The sequence below is a fragment of the Passer montanus genome, unplaced genomic scaffold (genome assembly GCF_014805655.1).
Source record: "Passer montanus isolate IOZ18808 unplaced genomic scaffold, ASM1480565v1 scaffold32, whole genome shotgun sequence".
NCBI lineage: Eukaryota > Metazoa > Chordata > Aves > Passeriformes > Passeridae > Passer > Passer montanus.
The window spans coordinates 5,142,455-5,161,626 of NW_024367930.1; the positions used below are offsets into that span (position 1 = coordinate 5,142,455).

Here is a 19,172-nt window from a genome sequence, read left to right on the forward strand (position 1 = left end):
GATGACCTTGTGTCCTAGGGGCTAGGACAGTTAGTGGCAGGGGAAAGGTGGTTTTTCATCACTGTAGTATATATGAGTGTACATAGAATGGAATCACACCAGAACACCTCTGCCATGTGCACTCAGCAGAGACCAAGCCTTGCCTGCTCCTACTCCAGTTACTGGTGCTTGGTTTGGTGCAGCCCACTCTGGTTTGCATTTAATCCTCTTTCCCATTCAGGTAAATATCAACCTCTGTGCTCAGTGGTGATGAGCATTCACATCTCGTCAGGGACTCTGGCACCTGCAGCACTGCAGTAGTCAAAGAGAGGAGGGATGAGCAGAAAAGATGCCAGCACTCGTTGTTATTTACTCACATTTTTTAGTTTGGGCTTTTTTTGATTGTTGTTTCTAATCCAGCCTCAGATAAGCCTTTCCTAGATGAAATCACATTTTTTCAGTGAGTGTTTACTCGGGATGAAAAAGGATAGTTCTTACTAGCTGCTATAAAAAGCCATCTCAACCCAGATTGTCAAATGTAGTTTTCCAGTGTTCCATCCTTCGGTCTAGACTCTGATAAGTAAATAATATATGTGATGTTTCTTGGAAATCAATGTGAATATTTCCTATTGTAACTGAGAATGGAGATTTGGCTCCTTTTTTCTTTGCCCATTGTGGCTTTGAAAAATGTAACACTGCATAGCATGTTATGGCATTATTATTATCACCCACCATTATTAATCATTAGGAGAGAAAGGCTACACATTAGCAGTTGAGCCAAGCCCATTTCTTCCACTGTTATCTCTAAAAACATTGAAGTTGAAATGAAAGGAAATCTTACAGTGTAGGGCTAGAATCCCAAATGTCTAATTAGTATAAAGCAAGCATTGATAAAAAACTACTATTTATGCTTGCTAATGGTATGATATCAAAGCGCTAGGTTTCACTGATCTGCTGTCATTAGGAAAAGGCAATTCCTTGCCCTTATTACAACGTTACCACAGGCTTAGCAGGATATTTAATGTGAAGCAACAGCAATGGAACCCATTCAGTGTTGTCTCACAGTTCAACATTCCCTCTCAGGTGCTGCAGGAGGCCAGCGAGGCTTCCTGGGCTGCATTCGTTCCCTGAGGATGAACGGAGTGACGCTGGACCTGGAAGAGAGAGCCAAGGTCACGCCCGGGGTGAAGCCTGGCTGCTCTGGCCACTGCACCAGCTATGGCATGTACTGTGCCAACGGGGGGAAATGCGTGGAGAAATACAATGGCTACTCCTGTGACTGCTCCAAAACTGCCTATGATGGGCCATTCTGCATAAAAGGTAAATGCCTCGGTGCAGGAGGCAGAGTGGGAGGGAACTATTTGTCTGAGGGAGAAAAAAACCACAGTAGAATCAATGCTTCAGCTTCATTAAATAAACTAGTAAATCCTGTTCAATACTTCTTGCTAACAATTCAAACTATACACCCATGTGTATATTTAAATGTGATTATTTAAAACCACACCTCTACATGTTGCCTATTTAAATCAAATAACACAACAACAAAATGTATCAGGAATGCCTGTAGTAGGAGCAGGTCTGACAGAGGGTATTCCATTCCAACTAGCACAATGTCGTGGTAACTTCTTTAAAGAAAAACATGGATTTAAAGAAAAGCTAACTAGTCATTCAGACATGTAGGTATGACATTTGGGTTGAATAGCTCATATATCGGGAAGCCAGCATTTGGCTTAAAAATTTTATCCATCCGTAAGTAGATCAGATCTTTTAGTACCGCAGACTGGGTTTGACTGAACCTGCTGGTATAAGGGAAGGCACAGAGCTCCCACATTTATGTCAGCCCTTTGGAAATGTTTAAAATATGTTCTGGAATTTCAAAAGCAATGATTATAAGAGAACAATGTACTGTGGATGCACAGGTCTGCATGAGAAAGAAAGTCAAGGAGCAAGGAAAAGCAGGATCCAACAAGAAAAATAGAGAAGAAAAGTACTAATTTCTTTTTTCTTGTTGACTGTCTAATCCACTACTTTTCCTAATAATTTTTAAAGTTTTCTCAAAGTTTCAGATAAAAATGTGAAGGCTCTTCTCATCAGCATCCCTGATGTTAAAGAAACCTGTAGCCTCATAAGGCAATCCTCTGCTTTTATATTCCTCTCTGAACCAGGAATCCTGCAGGCAGTCTAGGTCACCAGGCACCAGAGCCCCCTCATGAAGTTAATTTGGCAGTAGGGAACAGCACCTGGCTTTTGATGTTCTGGTTTTCAACTTTTTCTCAGGGTTTTTTCCCAAGTCAAATTCTGGTAATTATTTTGCAAATATCCATACCCTGCCTTCTTATAGCCACACTTCTAGGAAGCATAATGTTTATAACAGAAGTAGGCAGTCTGTGCTGTGTCGTGGGCTGCATTTCCTCCCCACGCATTTCAGCCATTTCATTTTTACCCATGTTTGCTCACTTTCATTTCATTCTGTCACAGCAAAGCTTTGTCCACTGCTGATGTTGCTCACATGTTGGACCATCCTCTTCTAAAAGCCAAGGAATTGTTTTCATATCACGAAATTTTCACATCACCAGATATGGATGAATCTCTGGCATGATTATTTTTTAAATTCTAATAAATATGATGTATTTCTAGTGCAACAGAAGGGAAGCAGCTGCTTCTCTAGGTAATGGCTTCCACTGTGCTTGCATGCAGGAATTTCATCAGCTTTCACCATACTGTGCTGCTTCAAAAGCAAATTATAAAACATGTCCATTCAGTTCAGGACTGTACATACAGCAGCTCCTGAGAATGTGAATACAGTAATTTCAGTTAATTTAGCAAATGGTTTGTCATGAATAATGGTAATGCATATTTAGTATTTCTGTTCACTAATGCAGTTACATGGTAGAGGAAACCTGTTCAGGCTAGAATTAGGTCAATCTCTCACAGATCATGTGTTGACACAAAAAAAAAAGGAAAAATAAAAAGGAAAATAAAAGAAAATATAATTACTGCCATGCCGTATTCACTGAATTCACTTCATAGCTTTTTCTATATTGCCAGAACTCACACTGACTTTTATTCATGAGGGGTTTGTTCCTCTTATGGATAGATAAGCCCCAACCTTCCACCAAAACTACCTCTAAGCTAAAGTGTCTAATTTTTCCTGGATGTAGAGCTAGCAGAATAAAAACATACCATGAATATAATAATAATTTGGAATAATTGAGCACCTAGCATAGGCAAGCCCTGGTTTTGGGTGGCCTGTAAGCACTTCCATAGCAATGACAGTAGTATCATATAAGTTATACTCTTCTCCTTATCAGTGTCCCAGTGCAGCCAAGGGCCTGTAGCTCTGACAGGGATAATTTGGGCATGCAGTGAAACTTTCTGTGAACTGGTGCTCATGCAAAAGTACTCTTTTTAGAGCAGGGATGTCTGTCCCATACGGTGTTGTGCCATTTAAACATGACATCAGATCTCTGCTTTCAATATCAAATCTGTTCCAGGCTAAAAAGGGCTCCCTAAATCCTTTAGATCTTATGTACGTGGTTTAAATTGCCAATTTCCTATCTGTTAGTGCTGAAGACTGTTGTACTCATCTAGAATGTTACCAAGTGTGATTTATTGTGTGTGAGATCATGAGGCTTCCCTACAGAAAGAACAATGGGATACTGGGGAAAAAGCTAGAGGGTAAATTACACAAAACAAACTGGGGCATCCTATGATTGAAATAATTGTAAAATCTCTGTAACAAACAATGCTGATAATGAGGTCTTTGGAAGAATTCATTTACAGCCCATTACATTTACATTGTCAATTTAACTTGCATTATGCCTTTTAAATCAAGTAAAGCACTGGAACAACTTATGTGTGTTGTCAAGCTTCCTAGACTTGTGAAAGAAGGGAGTCCTACATTTTCTTTCTAAAAACAGCTCCTGGAATCTTGTACTGTGTCGTCTTGGGCTATGAGACAAGAATGAATGTATTTTCTAGAAACAATGGGCAAACATACATAACAACTGCAAAATAAGTAATGGCAAAACAACCAAGTATGCTTTAGTTTAAAAAAAATATTTTTTAATTCTATAAAAATTTGAAATATTTTGGAAATTTAGATTTTTTTTTTCCTGTAAAATAAAATTATGCCTAAATTATATTTAAACTTATTTTGATGAATAGATTGTAATTCTTATATTTCAATCAATTTTTTCATTAACGCTTTGACACTTTCCCCTCTGTAAAAGCACTGAAATATCTATGAACATGTTTTCAAATACTGTATGATCTGTTTTCAAATATTTTTTTTTTCTTTATAATGACAGAGTTGAATATGGCTCTGTCACTTTATAACCTGCACCACAGTATGCTGTTTGTTGCTTTAATGCTGGTAAGTCTAATACAAGGCAAACAGGAATATTTTCTTTTGTCACCTTCACTATGAATTCCCATTGGCTGCCAGAAAATATCATGGTTAGTGCTTTGCTTTCATTATTTCACTCCTCTCAGTAAATATTCCAGGCCAAATAGATCTGTTGATTTGATAATCAGTAGTGCCTGACATCCCATTCCAACCAATATGAGATATTACCAAAAAAAATATCCTACTCCTTATGGATAGATAAGCCCCAACCTTCCACCAAAACTACCTCTAAGCTAAAGTGTCTAATTTTTCCTGGATGTAGAGCTAGCAGAATAAAAACATACCATGAATATAATAATAATTTGGAATAATTGAGCACCTAGCATAGGCAAGCCCTGGTTTTGGGTGGCCTGTAAGCACTTCCATAGCAATGACAGTAGTATCATATAAGTTATACTCTTCTCCTTATCAGTGTCCCAGTGCAGCCAAGGGCCTGTAGCTCTGACAGGGATAATTTGGGCATGCAGTGAAACTTTCTGTGAGCTGGTGCTCATGCAAAAGTACTCTTTTTAGAGCAGGGATGTCTGTCCCATACGGTGTTGTGCCATTTAAACTTGACATCAGATCTCTGTTTTCAATATCAAATCTGTTCCAGGCTAAAAAGGGCTCCCTAAATCCTTTAGATCTTATGTACGTGGTTTAAATTGCCAATTTCCTATCTGTTAGTGCTGAAGACTGTTGTACTCATCTAGAATGTTCCCAAGTGTGAGTGTGTGAGCTCATGAGGCTTCCCTACAGAAAGAACAATGGGATACTGGGGAAAAAGCTAGAGGGTAAATTACACAAAACAAACTGGGGCATCCTATGATTGAAATAATTGTAAAATCTCTGTAACAAACAATGCTGATAATGAGGTCTTTGGAAGAATTCATTTACAGCCCATTACATTTACATTGTCAATTTAACTTGCATTATGCCTTTTAAATCAAGTAAAGCACTGGAACAACTTACGTGTGTTGTCAAGCTTCCTAGACTTGTGAAAGAAGGGAGTCCTACATTTTCTTTCTAAAAACAGCTCCTGGAATCTTGTACTGTGTCGTCTTGGGCTATGAGACAAGAATGAATGTATTTTCTAGAAACAATGGGCAAACATACATAACAACTGCAAAATAAGTAATGGCAAAACAACCAAGTATGCTTTAGTTTAAAAAAAATATTTTTTAATTCTATAAAAATTTGAAATATTTTGGAAATTTAGATTTTTTTTTTCCTGTAAAATAAAATTATGCCTAAATTATATTTAAACTTATTTTGATGAATAGATTGTAATTCTTATATTTCAATCAATTTTTTCATTAACGCTTTGACACTTTCCCCTCTGTAAAAGCACTGAAATATCTATGAACATGTTTTCAAATACTGTATGATCTGTTTTCAATGATTTTTTTTTTCTTTATAATGACAGAGTTGAATATGGCTCTGTCACTTTATAACCTGCACCACAGTATGCTGTTTGTTGCTTTAATGCTGGTAAGTCTAATACAAGGCAAACAGGAATATTTTCTTTTGTCACCTTCACTATGAATTCCCATTGGCTGCCAGAAAATATCATGGTTAGTGCTTTGCTTTCATTATTTCACTCCTCTCAGTAAATATTCCAGGCCAAATAGATCTGTTGATTTGATAATCAGTAGTGCCTGACATCCCATTCCAACCAATATGAGATATTACCAAAAAAAATATCCTACTCAGCTGGAGTGAAAGGTGGCACAATGTAACCCTTACAGTATAGCCCAGACTTCCCTTCCCATTGATTTTCTTTTGCCACAGGAAAGTTTCCTTATCCAAAGGCTTCATTTTGATATTGAAATCACTTGCCTGCAGTGAACTTCTTGGGGTTGGTTAAGCACTGAAAGTGCTAGCAGAGGAGATGGGAAAATTGAAGGAAAAAAAACATTGCTATAAGGAAATCACCATACAATGGTTCATGAGTAATAAACACATTTCACAATAAAAGCAGGGCTCGTATGCTGTGGATTCTTTCTCTGATGAAATCTGTCCTGAGAGCCTCTGACTGATGACTGACAAGAAATTGCATTGTCTCCAGCCTTATTAGCAGCACACCACAGTGTGAATGATGTTGTAGTGGTCTGGAAATTACACTATTTTTTTACAAGGACAAAAATAAGTATGAAAATGCAGTCTGACATCTATTTTAACTGTATTTTTGCTTCATGTTTGAGGCATATGCAATTGGTTTTACTTCTTTCATTGCTCAGAGAAATTGCTCTGAGGAATAGCTGAAGTGTTTCTGCCGTCCTGCAGACTGCTTTCTGACCTTTCCCTGTCCTTTGTTTAAGCATAAATTCTGGGGTATTTTTCTCCCACAGCTGTCCTATCATCATAAAAGCATTTCTGAGAGAACAATTAAATATTCTTCTTCTAAAAAACAAACTCTTTCCTCTCTTTAAACAAAAAATAGAAATAAAAATAAAAAGCAAAGGTCAAATGCAAGGCATGTGGAAGCATTCTGATGTGGGACATACCCCAGGGAGAAAGCATTCCTCCTTTGGTATTGAAATGCAGTGGAACAACACCAGGAGAAGAAATTACACCCACCAGGAGTGAGGCCAAAAAGAGATTTTTTTAAAAAAATTAAATAGTTGGTTCTATGACTCATGTGCCTTCAGGTATGCTGGAAGGGTAAATTCAAAGCTTTCCAGTTTCTCTGCAGTTACTCAATTTGCATTAACAAACAGCAAGGAGATGCTATAGTCTTTTATCTTTTCTCCTTTGGAGTAAAGCTCAGGTTCTCAGTGTGAATTCTTGCAATCCTTAAGACAATGACCAAAATTATCTCCTTCATGTTTGTTTTTATATTTGTATGAACCCTGAAAGCACTTACAAGTAGTATTGTCACAGTCAGATTTCCATCTTTTCCTGCTCCCTTCTATGTCCCAAAGAGAAAAAACAGCTTTTTACTAGGCTGAGTGGATGCAAGACCTATCAGGAGGCAGCAGCTCTGCACCAACTCTCAGACTGACACTTGAGCAACTCCAAATTCTGCCCTGCTTAGACTCATTCAATTCCCTTTATTTGGCAAAACCATTGCATTATTTTGATGAAATCAATGGTAAGGTGATTGTTAGAGTGTTTTAAGGTAACTAACTTCTTCATTTTCATAGTTCAGAATCACAGAACCCAGAAAATCAAGGCAACATTCCCTCCCAGACCCCAAATAATTCTGCTGTTTTCAACATGATTGTGATCTGTTAGCTGAAACTTACATGAGAAGTTTTCCTCAGGTTGTTATTGTTAAGTTCCCACTCTGGTAAGTCTGAATGCTTCAGTCAGGCTTTGTTACCTGTACCTTGCATACTTCAGGACTCAGGTTTTAGCCTCTCACAAAAAATAGATATACTTTCTAAAGCTATTCCATTCTTTAGTCCTGTCAATATTGCCTAAATAAACATTCACAGTTATGTTCTAATGCTTTGAAAGTTGCACTTCAATGCAACAATTCTTTCATTGGAAAAAAACAATGTTTTTCTTTTTAAAGAAACCTTTCTAATAGTACTTACATATCTTAAAGAGATATCAACCTGGTTATAAACTGATTATTAACCTGACTATATTAGTGCTTGCTCACTTTTCATCCATAATAAACTACTTATAGAAAGCATAAAATCCTTATTTTATACAAAGAAAACAAATAAATCAGGGTAGTAAGCTAAAAAGAAAAAATACGTAGTCCTGGCTCAGAACATGTGATTAACTTTCTTGGTCAGACAACTAAAATAGGCCTGCTTTAGTGTCATTGCTCACTGAATGCAGATGTTTTGTAAAAGTTAAGAAGAGCAGCCTCAGCAACATTGCTGGCTGCTGCATGCCTGTGCAAAGGCAGCTGAGAGGTTTGAGTTCTCACACCAGATACCCATGTGCAATATTTATACATCTGCATGCTGCTTAAATAGTTTTGGCACCTCACAAGATGATAGGGCATTTGTGCTTACAATAGCTCTGTGATGTGAGAAGATGTTTTTGTTATGGTAATGGAGAAAACAAAGGAGGGCAGGAAGGATCTGCTCAGATTTAAAGTGGATACCTGTAGTACAGGAAGGAATTGAAGCCAGTCTCACCTACCGAGGTTGTTGCTCTGAACACTGTGAAATCAGCAAATGACAGTCCCTAATATTTCTCAAATGCTCTTGCAAGGATGCAAGTTTATCTCTGAGGTTCCTAAAAAGCACCTCCATAGACTCCCTGGCAGGAAATTGTGAAATCCATTCTATTGTACACTTGACATCACATTTTCTTCATCCATCCAATTTTATTTGATGGCAGCATGGAAAAAGTTGGTGATTGGGTTTTTACTTTTCAACCACTAGGGATATTCCCACTAGAAATGGAGCTAGCTTGTTATTTAGATTCAACAGAAAATACATGGCACCTGTTGTCATTCCCTTACTCCGAGTCTGTTGTCCCAGACATCAGATCAACTATCTATCATACTTTCAAATCAGTACAGAATGAACTGCAACTGCAACTTTCCTGACATTTTTAGTCTCTCTGTGGCATGTACACTTCTGTCCAGGTATAGAAAGGTGGAATAAAGTCCTGTTTTGCAGGGCTAGTACAAAAGTACATTCAGAGCTCAGCCTTGTTTAGCATATCAGACTTCTTCCTGGCAGAATCTACCTGTTGGCATCAACTAGGGAGGCTTGAAAGTGTCATGAATCAGGTGGCTAAACCCATCTCCTGTAGCACTCATCCTGTTCTACTGAAGTTAGTGGGAATCTTTGCATGGATTTATGATCAGGTCCCATAGTTTCACTGGTGCACGTTATTTTGTATATCCCCTGATTCTCATAGCTCAAGAAAGCCTTTTTTATACTTAATACTGATACACTCATATAGAAGAATCCAGTCCTCACTACGTTTGTATTCTATTAAGGCCCACAAGCAATTGCTATACTTTGGTGCAAAGTTCCAACATGCATGACAGATTATTAGAGTAAAAGCAGCCAGAAAATGAGGGATGTAAAGCAATAGCTTTAAATTCCCACATCCTGATATTGCACAGTAAATATGCCTAAAGATAGAATAAAATGTTGAGTAAGCTAACCAGATGAATGGTAAGCATTATCACCTTCAGGGCCCTCAAATTCTCTCCCAGATAACAACTGTGAGATTCTAACCCTTTACTGATATCCTATGGCCAGAAGGTATCTCAGCAAACAAGTCTTAGTCTTTGTAACCACAGTCTGGAAGTAGCAGTGATTTTAGGTGCTCCCAAGCAAATTTTTGCCATGAGATGAACAAGCAAGCTCTGGTTAATCTATATTCAATATTCATAACTACACGTAAAATCAAAAAAAGAAAGGAAATCATGTAAAAAGAAAGAGGGTTTATTCAACCATCTGAAGAATCTTTGTAAATGCACCAAGTGTTAGAACATCTCCAGTGACTGTCCTTGCTTAGGATTTTGAAAAACTGTTTTTCACACTCAGAACTCCATGAAGGGAAGACATAGCACTGAGCATTGGCAAGCGACATCACAGACTAATAATTCTAATTTACCAAATCTGAGCAGGGCCAAGGAGGTGTTTAGGGACCCCAGATGGGACATGATGACAGCTGTAAGAAGTCAGCTTTGGGAAACAAAGAGGAGAGAGTCTTTTCCTTCTCCATTTCTCATGTCTTTGCCAGAATTCATAATTGCCAGGATTTTGTCTCAAGCTGCTGTAAGGCAGGTATACCCTGTTACACCCTTTAAATAAATAACCAGCACTACTTCCTCCTTGGTCTCCAGGTAAAAAGTGGCAGAAATCAGATCCAATTTACTTGGAAAACTATGAGATGGCAGCTTGAGTCAGTGAGAGCTGTCCCACTAAAGAAGGGAGATTCCACTTCTTACAATGCCATTCTTGAAAAGGTCCTGTGTTTAGATTGGGGCAGTTTGGTTTTTGGTTCGGGGATTTTTTTGTCAGCACCACAGATCTGCAGCTTCTTTATTTATTAGGCATAGTATCTAGTACTTGATTCATGACAATTCCTATTAACATTTCCATCCCAACTGTCAGCATAGAGCAAACTCAATTGCCGTAAAGACTGCTGAGCTCTGTGTCTCTTATATATATGCACCCAGATAGAAAATCATACTGAAGTTGTGTTCAGCCACACCTATGTCATGTTGGCAGCGTTTTTCAGAGGTGAGAAAAAGGTTGTGGAGAAAGAAGACAAGTTCTCTATGTGTCTGTATGGCTCACAGGATCATTATCACTGCCTAAGAACAGAAGCAACATTGACATTTCACTATTGTACAAAGCACTACAGGAGAATAAGATTACTACTTACATTTTCTTAGGTCTACATCACCGGCCCAGAAAAATAGTGAGACTTTGCAAGTTTTGTAGAAGAAATGGGGATTTTTGTTGCTATTTGGCTTTTTCCTCCAGTCTTTCAATACTCCTGATCCCAGACAGAATAAGAGGGTACAAAAATAAAAGTAGCTGAGTGGGTAGAGGGAGACTGTGGTGATGACCAAAGAATCATGACCTTCAAAATAACATTGTCACTTCTGGGTACATGTACATTTTCTGCGGAAGTTTTGGATCACCTTTCCAAATTGAAGCTGGACAATTTTGTAACATATGTGCAATTCACAGTGAGGACACACACCTTGCTTGATAAAATTGTTTTTAACAATCTACAATTCCTGTTCTGGGTTCCTCTACAAAGCCAGCCCTAAGTGTTTATATTTGAGAAGTCTGCCAACAGAAAGTGACTACACTGTACGTTGGTATAAAAATAGGTATTATTTTCTGAAGAAAACAGATCTGTTACCACCACATTCATTTCCCTAAGGCCTCTGCTTTGAAAGGGCAGTTTGCAGAGCAATCTTTACTACATCTTATGCCTGATGTCCCAAGAGTCATCTGTTCAGATAGCATTTCAAATTTTACAGAAGAAAAGAGAGTTGTGCATGGAAACTTCATTCACATTTCAGCAGCAGGGTTTGGGCTGCATTTGACCATCTTTATTCAGGGAGCTTGAATGGTTTTCTGGATGAAGGACTTCCATGCTTTTTCTGAGACAACTTCAGGAAGATGCTACACTTGTGACCTCAAGTGTAAACCTCAGGGTCACTACTTGTGACCTAAAAAGTAGGTAGCTTTTTCTTTGGTCAGCCCTCAGCATTTCCAAGTCATCACATACCTGTATAGAGTATGTGATAGAGAAAATTATGTTCTAGCTATTTTTGGTACATCCTAATAGTTTAAGCAACCTCCTCCTGTGAGTCACTGAGCACTTGGCAGTCCTTCTGCAAGGATTTCAACTTCTTTTAGTAAAGTGCATAAACATGTGCATCAGCCTCTTTGATGAGCTGGAACTTGAGACAATTCAGTATATTCCTATTGAAGGCCCAATACACTCACAAAGCCAAAGTGAACCTTCCTCTTATCCTGCCTTTTCAAAAAGGTGATGTGCATGTGAGGAGAATTTCAAGGTTTATTACAATACCCTGTATGCCTGCAATAATAGAGCTACATTGAAAATTATTTTCTCAGCACAAATCAAGTTAAACATACCGAATATTCTTTGCTCCATCGTGAAACCCTTTTGGAATAAAAAGTCACAGAACAGAGTATTGAGAGTTGGAAGGGACCCACAAGGATGATCAAATTCACCTCACAAAACTGCAGAATAATCTTAATACCATTTCAGAGAGCACCATTTACTTAAAGCTTTCTTTGTAGTAATGAACATTTAGCATAGCAATTTATAACATTTACAGCTCTGGAAAAAATGCTTCGCACGCTTTCCACTTCAGCCCCAGAGCAGTGCTAAGGTCAGGACTGAAAGTCCCAGTATCCCCAGAGCGCGAGGCCCTGGGCAACCATAGCGCCAGGCAATTCCAAAGATTACTTCTAAAATGAAAGGCATGACAAGCAGCAAACAGGCTGGAGGCAAACATAATTGTGCATCAGTGTGCAGAGTGCGTGTGTGGAGCCTCCAGGGGGCTGCGGTCCCCACCAGCAGTGGCAGCGGCAGGACCCGGCACGGCCGGCAGCTCTGCCGGTGTAATTGATAGGGCACCTGCCCCAGAAGCAGCTTCTGCCAACCAGAAGCAGGAGCTGAAGAATAAATTAGTGGTCACAGTGATGTTTTAAGGCCCGTCTTGCAAATACTTGGAGCTACTGCTTTTAGCAGCAGATAAATTTTTTGCGTGCTAACACTTGTTTCTTGCAACACTGTTAGAGGCAGAGGGCATCATGAGTTTGGGAAGTTTTTTCATGACAGAGCCCTTCACTTTTAATCCAGGAGCACTAAAGTTGAGACTACTGCAAAATATAGTTGTTAAATGAAATTGCCTCCCCCCATAACTTTTCGGGGTGATTTAACTTTTCCCCTATAAAATTGCAGTTATAAATCCATCAGAATGATCAAATTATTTATAGCACTTCAGGACCACAGTTTGGCTCTGTGTTTTATATGTCCATTTAGCGACAGCAGCTGTGATCTTTTGAGTTTGGAGAATTTTTATATGACAGCAAGAAAACATAAAGCTTTTTCAGCATTAGATTTAGCAAAATTCTGGAAAGAATCATCAATATAATTTTATAATTTTATATATCCTCTTACCTATTCTCTGCTCAGCTGCTCTGAATGAATTCTGCAGGCTCACTCCCAGCTTGCTTTGTGTCTGTGTAAAGCTTTGAAAATTAGTATCTTCCAACATGTGTTTTGAGATAAATCCATTACTTAAAATTGTGTGAAGACTCAAAATGCTAAAATGGAATAAAAATAATTTTCTTGTTTAGATGGGCAATTTTGCACAAAACTGTGGCAACTTTGCATCATGTAGAAAGGTAATAGACAATGAAAGACGTTTTTTAGCCTGTGTAATGCCTTAAGCATTTCTTACAGCCTTTCTTTGAATACAGTACTCATATGTTATGATTATAATATTTTAATCATTATTTAATATCTTACAAAATGTTCATAAACACACCTTCTTAATCAGGTTCACATATCATTTAAAAATTTCCTTTCAAAATCTTGGCCCAGGCAGCACAGTTGATCCAGTACCACAATGTCTCTAAATAAATGAGTGCCATAGCGATCCTCAGTGGAGTACATGATACCACTGGTGGCCAATTATACAGTAATTCCTATAGGAGGTTATTCAAAGTCAGCATTGCTGCAAGAACATCAGCCTGGAATTATGATTTTAATATTGAGGAAGAGTCAGGACTGCATTATTATGGGATGCACTACTAGTGCTTTTTCAGCTGAAAGTATTAATTTGGTCAAAAAGGGGTAAATTTTCTGTCTGGAGTGTTGTAACACCACATCTTGTCTCAGATTGGTTTGAAAAATATGGCACCTCCTGGGATCTAAAGTCCAGGTAGCTCTTGCCTCTTGTTCCCAGCTGAGTCAAACTCACTAGTTAATTTCATCTCCCATAAGGGCATCCTTGCTGTGGAGGTCTCATGAAGGATTGTGCTAGTAGTGGATGACTTACAGGCATTGTGTCCAGTCCTTTTAGGGACTGGAATTGTCATCATTCCTTTGGGTGGTCCTTCCAAATCCACTCAATTTTGGTGGTCAGAACTGCTGTTTTTCCTTTTCCTTGGCTGTTGTTTGTTTACTGTGTCCTTTAAGCCATTCTTCCTTGTATCTCCTTATTTGAAGCATTATCTACTTCAAAATTTCAACCAGAATAAATTTAAATCATAATTACCCTTGTCTGTAGTATTGATATGAGATATAGGCATAGGGTTTCTGTGCAACCCAAAGGAAATATTTCCTTTGCTTTAAAATCCAAGTACCCACCAATAAAATGGAAATTGTTCTTTTCATTCTCATAGGAAAATAGTGAGGCTCTTGACCTAAATATTGTGCTTAAATAGCACAGCAGTAGAAACATGCACAGATTAGTACTGATCAAGTCACAGGAATATGTTTTGACCAAAAGGTGTCGGCACTTTTAATTTAACTTTTTTTCTTTTCATCCTCCTTTTCCTGTTGTGTTCAAGATGTGGGAGCATTTTTTGAAGAAGGCATGTGGCTTCGTTACAACTTCCACTCCCCAGGGACTAGCATGAAGGATTTAGTGAGCCGGACGATTTTGAGTTCTGCAGATCCTGAGATCACAGCACCTGACCTCAGCTTGAACAAGGAAGAGCTCAGCTTCAGCTTCAGCACCACCAAGTCCCCTTGTGTCTTATTTTACGTCAGCTCCTACACCCCAGACTTCTTGGCTGTGCTTGTGAACCCCACTGGTAAGAAACTGCTCCGGGCTCTCCCCATCTAAGGTACAATTGACAATACCAGGCTGATAATGAGGGGGAGCACTGAACTAATCAGAAAATCTCTTCACCCTTGTCACATTAAAGTAAAGCGTTTAGAAACCTGAACCTTCATTCTGCCTCTACTCGATCTGGTACTGATGTAACTGTTCAGTTTAGTGGTGTTTTTTCAGCCAATCCTCTCTCACAAAACAAAACTAACCAAACCAAAGAAACCAAAAACCTGCTATAACAACGAGACCCATGCCATGAGCCAGTATTAAGGTGGGGACAAGTAGACATCCACATCAAGGCACCTGAATAGCTGAACTGGCAAAATCCCTAGCAGTCAGTATGAAGTGTCATGTACTGTTCTGAAAATCTGGATACTCACTGAGGTGACTAAAATATGGATGTAGTATAGTATGAAATGTCCTAAACATTTTGGTGATGGATGAAGGTTGGATATGGACCATTTACTGCTACAGTATTAAAACTCTATATGAACTAAATATACTTCAATTCCAAATAGTGCCTTAGTGCCCCATGAAAATCATAATTAGGATGATTTTACTACTGTTCTCTTTTATGGGATAATATGAGTATTCTACACGCCACTCATTTTTTTCCCTTCATGGGAAAGAAAGGATGTGCATGAGAGAAATCCAGCATCACACAACTAAACTGTAGTTATAGAGGTCTAAGTCTGCTCTTTTGGGCCAGAATATTTCCATTTTTCATCAAGAGTGGAGGCTGCATTTCCCTTTTCAAACATTCCTCCTTTTAATCAAATATTTAAATGCGTTATGAAGAGGAGACACTTCACTTTTGTTTAGAAAAGAAAAATCTGTCTGGCAGTATGTTATGAATATCAATTAGCCACTCCTGACTACATTTTTCCAACAACGTAACCTCAGGTTTTTATTTCACAATATAATACTAAATTTCCATGGAAGTCCAGACGGTCACTCATCAACAACAATTAAACATAAGAGCAAGAAAGTCCTATGTGTGAATTATGTGTCAGTGCTAATTTGTTGTAATTTTGCCTTTATTCAACGCATGTTAGTGGTTTATTCTTTAGAAAATGTTATGCTTTGTATAATTTTGTAGAATTTTACTGCAGCAAGAATAATAATCTCAACAATAAAGTGTTACTTGATGGGCTCAATTTTGTACCAATTGTCCATATTGTTCAGGGCATAAATCCAATTTGTTTGGTTTGCAGTCTGAAGTGTTTACAAACACTGTGGTTTAGAAATGCTGGTCATTGTCACACTTCTGGGTTATAAACTAGAGGCAGTTTCGGCCCAGTAACTTTATAATCTCAAACATGAGCTCTTCTCTTACAGCAGAGACCAGCTATGAGAGCAATTAAGTATGAAATGATAACAGCTGTATGTGAAAATAAAGACAGGAAAATAGCTGGTGAATAAAGATCAAAATACCTGAGGGTCCTTTTCACATTTTTTTCTTTCTCACTAGGGAATCTGCAAATTCGGTACAACCTCGGGGGCACCAAAGAGCCATATAACATTGACATTGACCACAGAAACATGGCCAATGGCCAGCCCCACACTGTTAATGTCACACGGAACGGGCGGGACATTGTACTGCAGGTAAGTTGCTTGGTTCCATCACTCATATCTTACAGCAGGTTTTTTTTTATGGGTCTCCAGCCCTCTGAAAAGACTGGTGCTATTTAGAAAATAAAAAGTACAGTAGATGGGTTCTGCCTGCAGATCACACTCCTAGGAGTTAATAAAAGCTATTCACTCCCTCTGTGGTATCAACTCATGTTGTTCTGAAATCCTCATTTTAGTGTGATGACAGCTGGTCTAATACAGGTGTCACTGTAGATGCTCGAGGGCATCAGAGACATCTGGGCTGATAGATAATGTGGGACTTAGGATAAACCTGTGCCATTCTGGAGCAGCAGCTGGAAGCCAGGAGGGATACCCTACTGCATCTTAAATGGTAGTGAAGCCTGATGCAAATAATATCATTCTGTAAGTCCTGAGTCTGCAAATGAGGATGTCTTTAAATTTAAATTTACCCTGCAGTCCAGTGAAATTGCAAGAGCTGTTTTGCAAAGATGAGCAGATGCCTAAGTGTTTGTGTGACATAAGCCTGGGACAGAGAGCATTGTTGAAGTCACATACCTCTGGCTTATTTAGGTTTTGGTATGGTACAGGTAGGAACTTCATCTCTCCATATATCTCAGTTTACAAAACTTTGAGATAGTCTAATTCTATTTATAACACTATAAATAGAGGGGGAATGCTGCAAGAAGCAGTCAGTGTTTCCAGGCAGCCTCCTCTCTGTGGTCATCACAGAACTCTCTTTTCATTTCCTCGTTGTCAGATCTGCAAACATGGAGATTGTGAGCAGGGTTTGTTAGCAGGAGAGTCAGGTGGATGGGCGACATTAATCTGGATTTGTTAGTTCAGAAGAAGCAAACCAAAACCAGTAACAAATGAAATATAAAAAAGGAGACGTTTCCTTGGGAACCAAGCCAAAAGGTGAAGGATGGTAGTCATCATAGTATTATGTAATTGAATATTAAAATGAATCCCTGACAATTATTGTTTCATGGTATCAAAAGGAAACTTTTCAGTGCATTACAATGTCGTTTGACTGAGGCTCACAGTACTCAGAATAACACTGAATGCATTGAAGTAGAATTGTCACAAAATTACTCACAATAACAAACAACCTAAAAAATTCCAAAATCCTAAAAAATATCTAGGTGGTACATCCAAACTCTTTTCAGGCTTTTGGAGGTTCAGAGGAATATATATTGATGTGTGTCTGTCTTGCATGCTGTTGCATGCTTATTTCTCCTACAGTTAGATGGAAATAAAGGACGACCTATAGTTTGGTGTCCCTCTGGTGTTAAATGCTTTTATTTTGGGGAAGTATGGCATGGAGTCCTAGCTGGCTGATTTGGGCAGCTCTAAAACTAAATAAATTACATTCCAAAGGGATCAGATGAATTACCTTGCCCAGATGGAAATTATGTACACAGTTAAATGTTCCAGCCTTGCATGAACTCACCTGAACTTGATTCCCAACAATTCTTTCCCAGTGTTTTGAGACCACTGCCTGTCTAGAACTTTGCAGAGTCAGAAACATTTTGGTTAGTGCTGCTCTGCTGGGGTAAAAAATTTTTAATCTATTCAGTGTGCCTAAAACTGATTAATGTAGCCAGAAAGCAAATTCATTTGGGACTTATTACATGAGCTAATCTGTCTGATGTACATGCAAGAATAAGGAAAGAAGGGTCCCATACAAAGCAAATCCAGAAATCCTATTCCTACTGTATCAAATTTTGTTTGACCTTTGTAAGTTTATTTTATTACTTATCTGCTTACCTTCTGAAAATGAGAGAAATTATATGGACAGAAATGAATCTGCTAAGTAGATTGTTCACTTGGAAATGACTCCTGTTCAAAAATGAACTCCTCCCAGTGTTTGAAAATACAGAAGACATAAATACAGTTTTTCTCAGTATTCATAGGACAAATCATAAAGTATGAGTTTTCTCTTGCAGATCTGAGCTATGAACATTTGAGTAGACTTTTATTTCCTGCTAAATCCTTCACCAACCTGATGAGCAGCTGGTTTGCTTGCTTTTAAAGAAGACAGCTTGCTTGCCAGGTGCTGTTGCTCACACTTCCACATCTCTACAGGGCATAAAAGTGTCACAAGAAGGATTTATTTCTCATCAAAGCTTCAATTCAAGAGCACTCAGTATTTTTGAGATCTTAACAGCAAGTTCATACTTAGAGTACCTGTCTTTCTAACTTACTGTAATAACCCTGTAGTGCCAGAGAGATTTAAAAAATCTGAAGCCAGGCAATAAATTGGTACCATATGAGCTGTGTGAATCAGAGTTTTATCATGATTCTTGAGTTTGACTTACATATAAATATGAAAAAAGACTCATTAGTGAACTCTATGAGACTTCACCTCATGCTGGCAGACAGGAGGCCACTGATTACTTACATAAAATCAGATTTTGAGGTGGGGTTTGAAATCAACATATCCACAACATTATATGTCCACAAGGTAACAAAATAAATTCAAGAACAAATATTTATTGTGAACTGCTTTTGTTATAATTGTATCCCTATTCTAACATACCATGGCAGTAGCAAAGGCTCTGTCAAATAGTTTTTATATTTTAGTTTTATACATTCACTGACTGCAGACAAATCAATAGTTCTGCATTAAATAACAAGCTCTCAATTGTGTTGTCAGTGGTTTCTTCAGGATAAGATTAAGGGTATACAGTCAATTTACATGTCAGAAAAAGCAAATTACATAAATTCAGGGACAAAGACATGCTTCTTTTCTCATTTCCATGAGGGGGACAAAGTAACATTTGATAGTAATAATTCCTATCCCTCCCCTCTAGTAAAATATCAGATACTAGTAACCATGGCACACCTCCAAGGCTCCTTTAGTTCACCTGTGGCAAGAAAAAGCCCAGACTTACAGATGGGGAATGCATTATTCCAATAGATGACATTTCAAGAGCTGAGCTT

At 38.3% G+C, this 19,172-nt stretch overlaps 1 protein-coding gene across 1 annotated transcript in view; it reads left to right on the top strand.

Annotated features, from left to right (window-relative positions):
• CNTNAP2 (contactin associated protein 2) overlaps positions 1–19,172 on the top strand; it is a 1,016,974-nt gene that overhangs the window by 929,392 nt on the left and 68,410 nt on the right. The window contains exons 18-20 of the mRNA XM_039715193.1: positions 1,063–1,299; positions 14,371–14,616; positions 16,108–16,241. Coding sequence (XP_039571127.1) covers positions 1,063–1,299; positions 14,371–14,616; positions 16,108–16,241 — 617 coding nt within the window. The remainder of the gene's footprint in view (positions 1–1,062; positions 1,300–14,370; positions 14,617–16,107; positions 16,242–19,172) is intronic.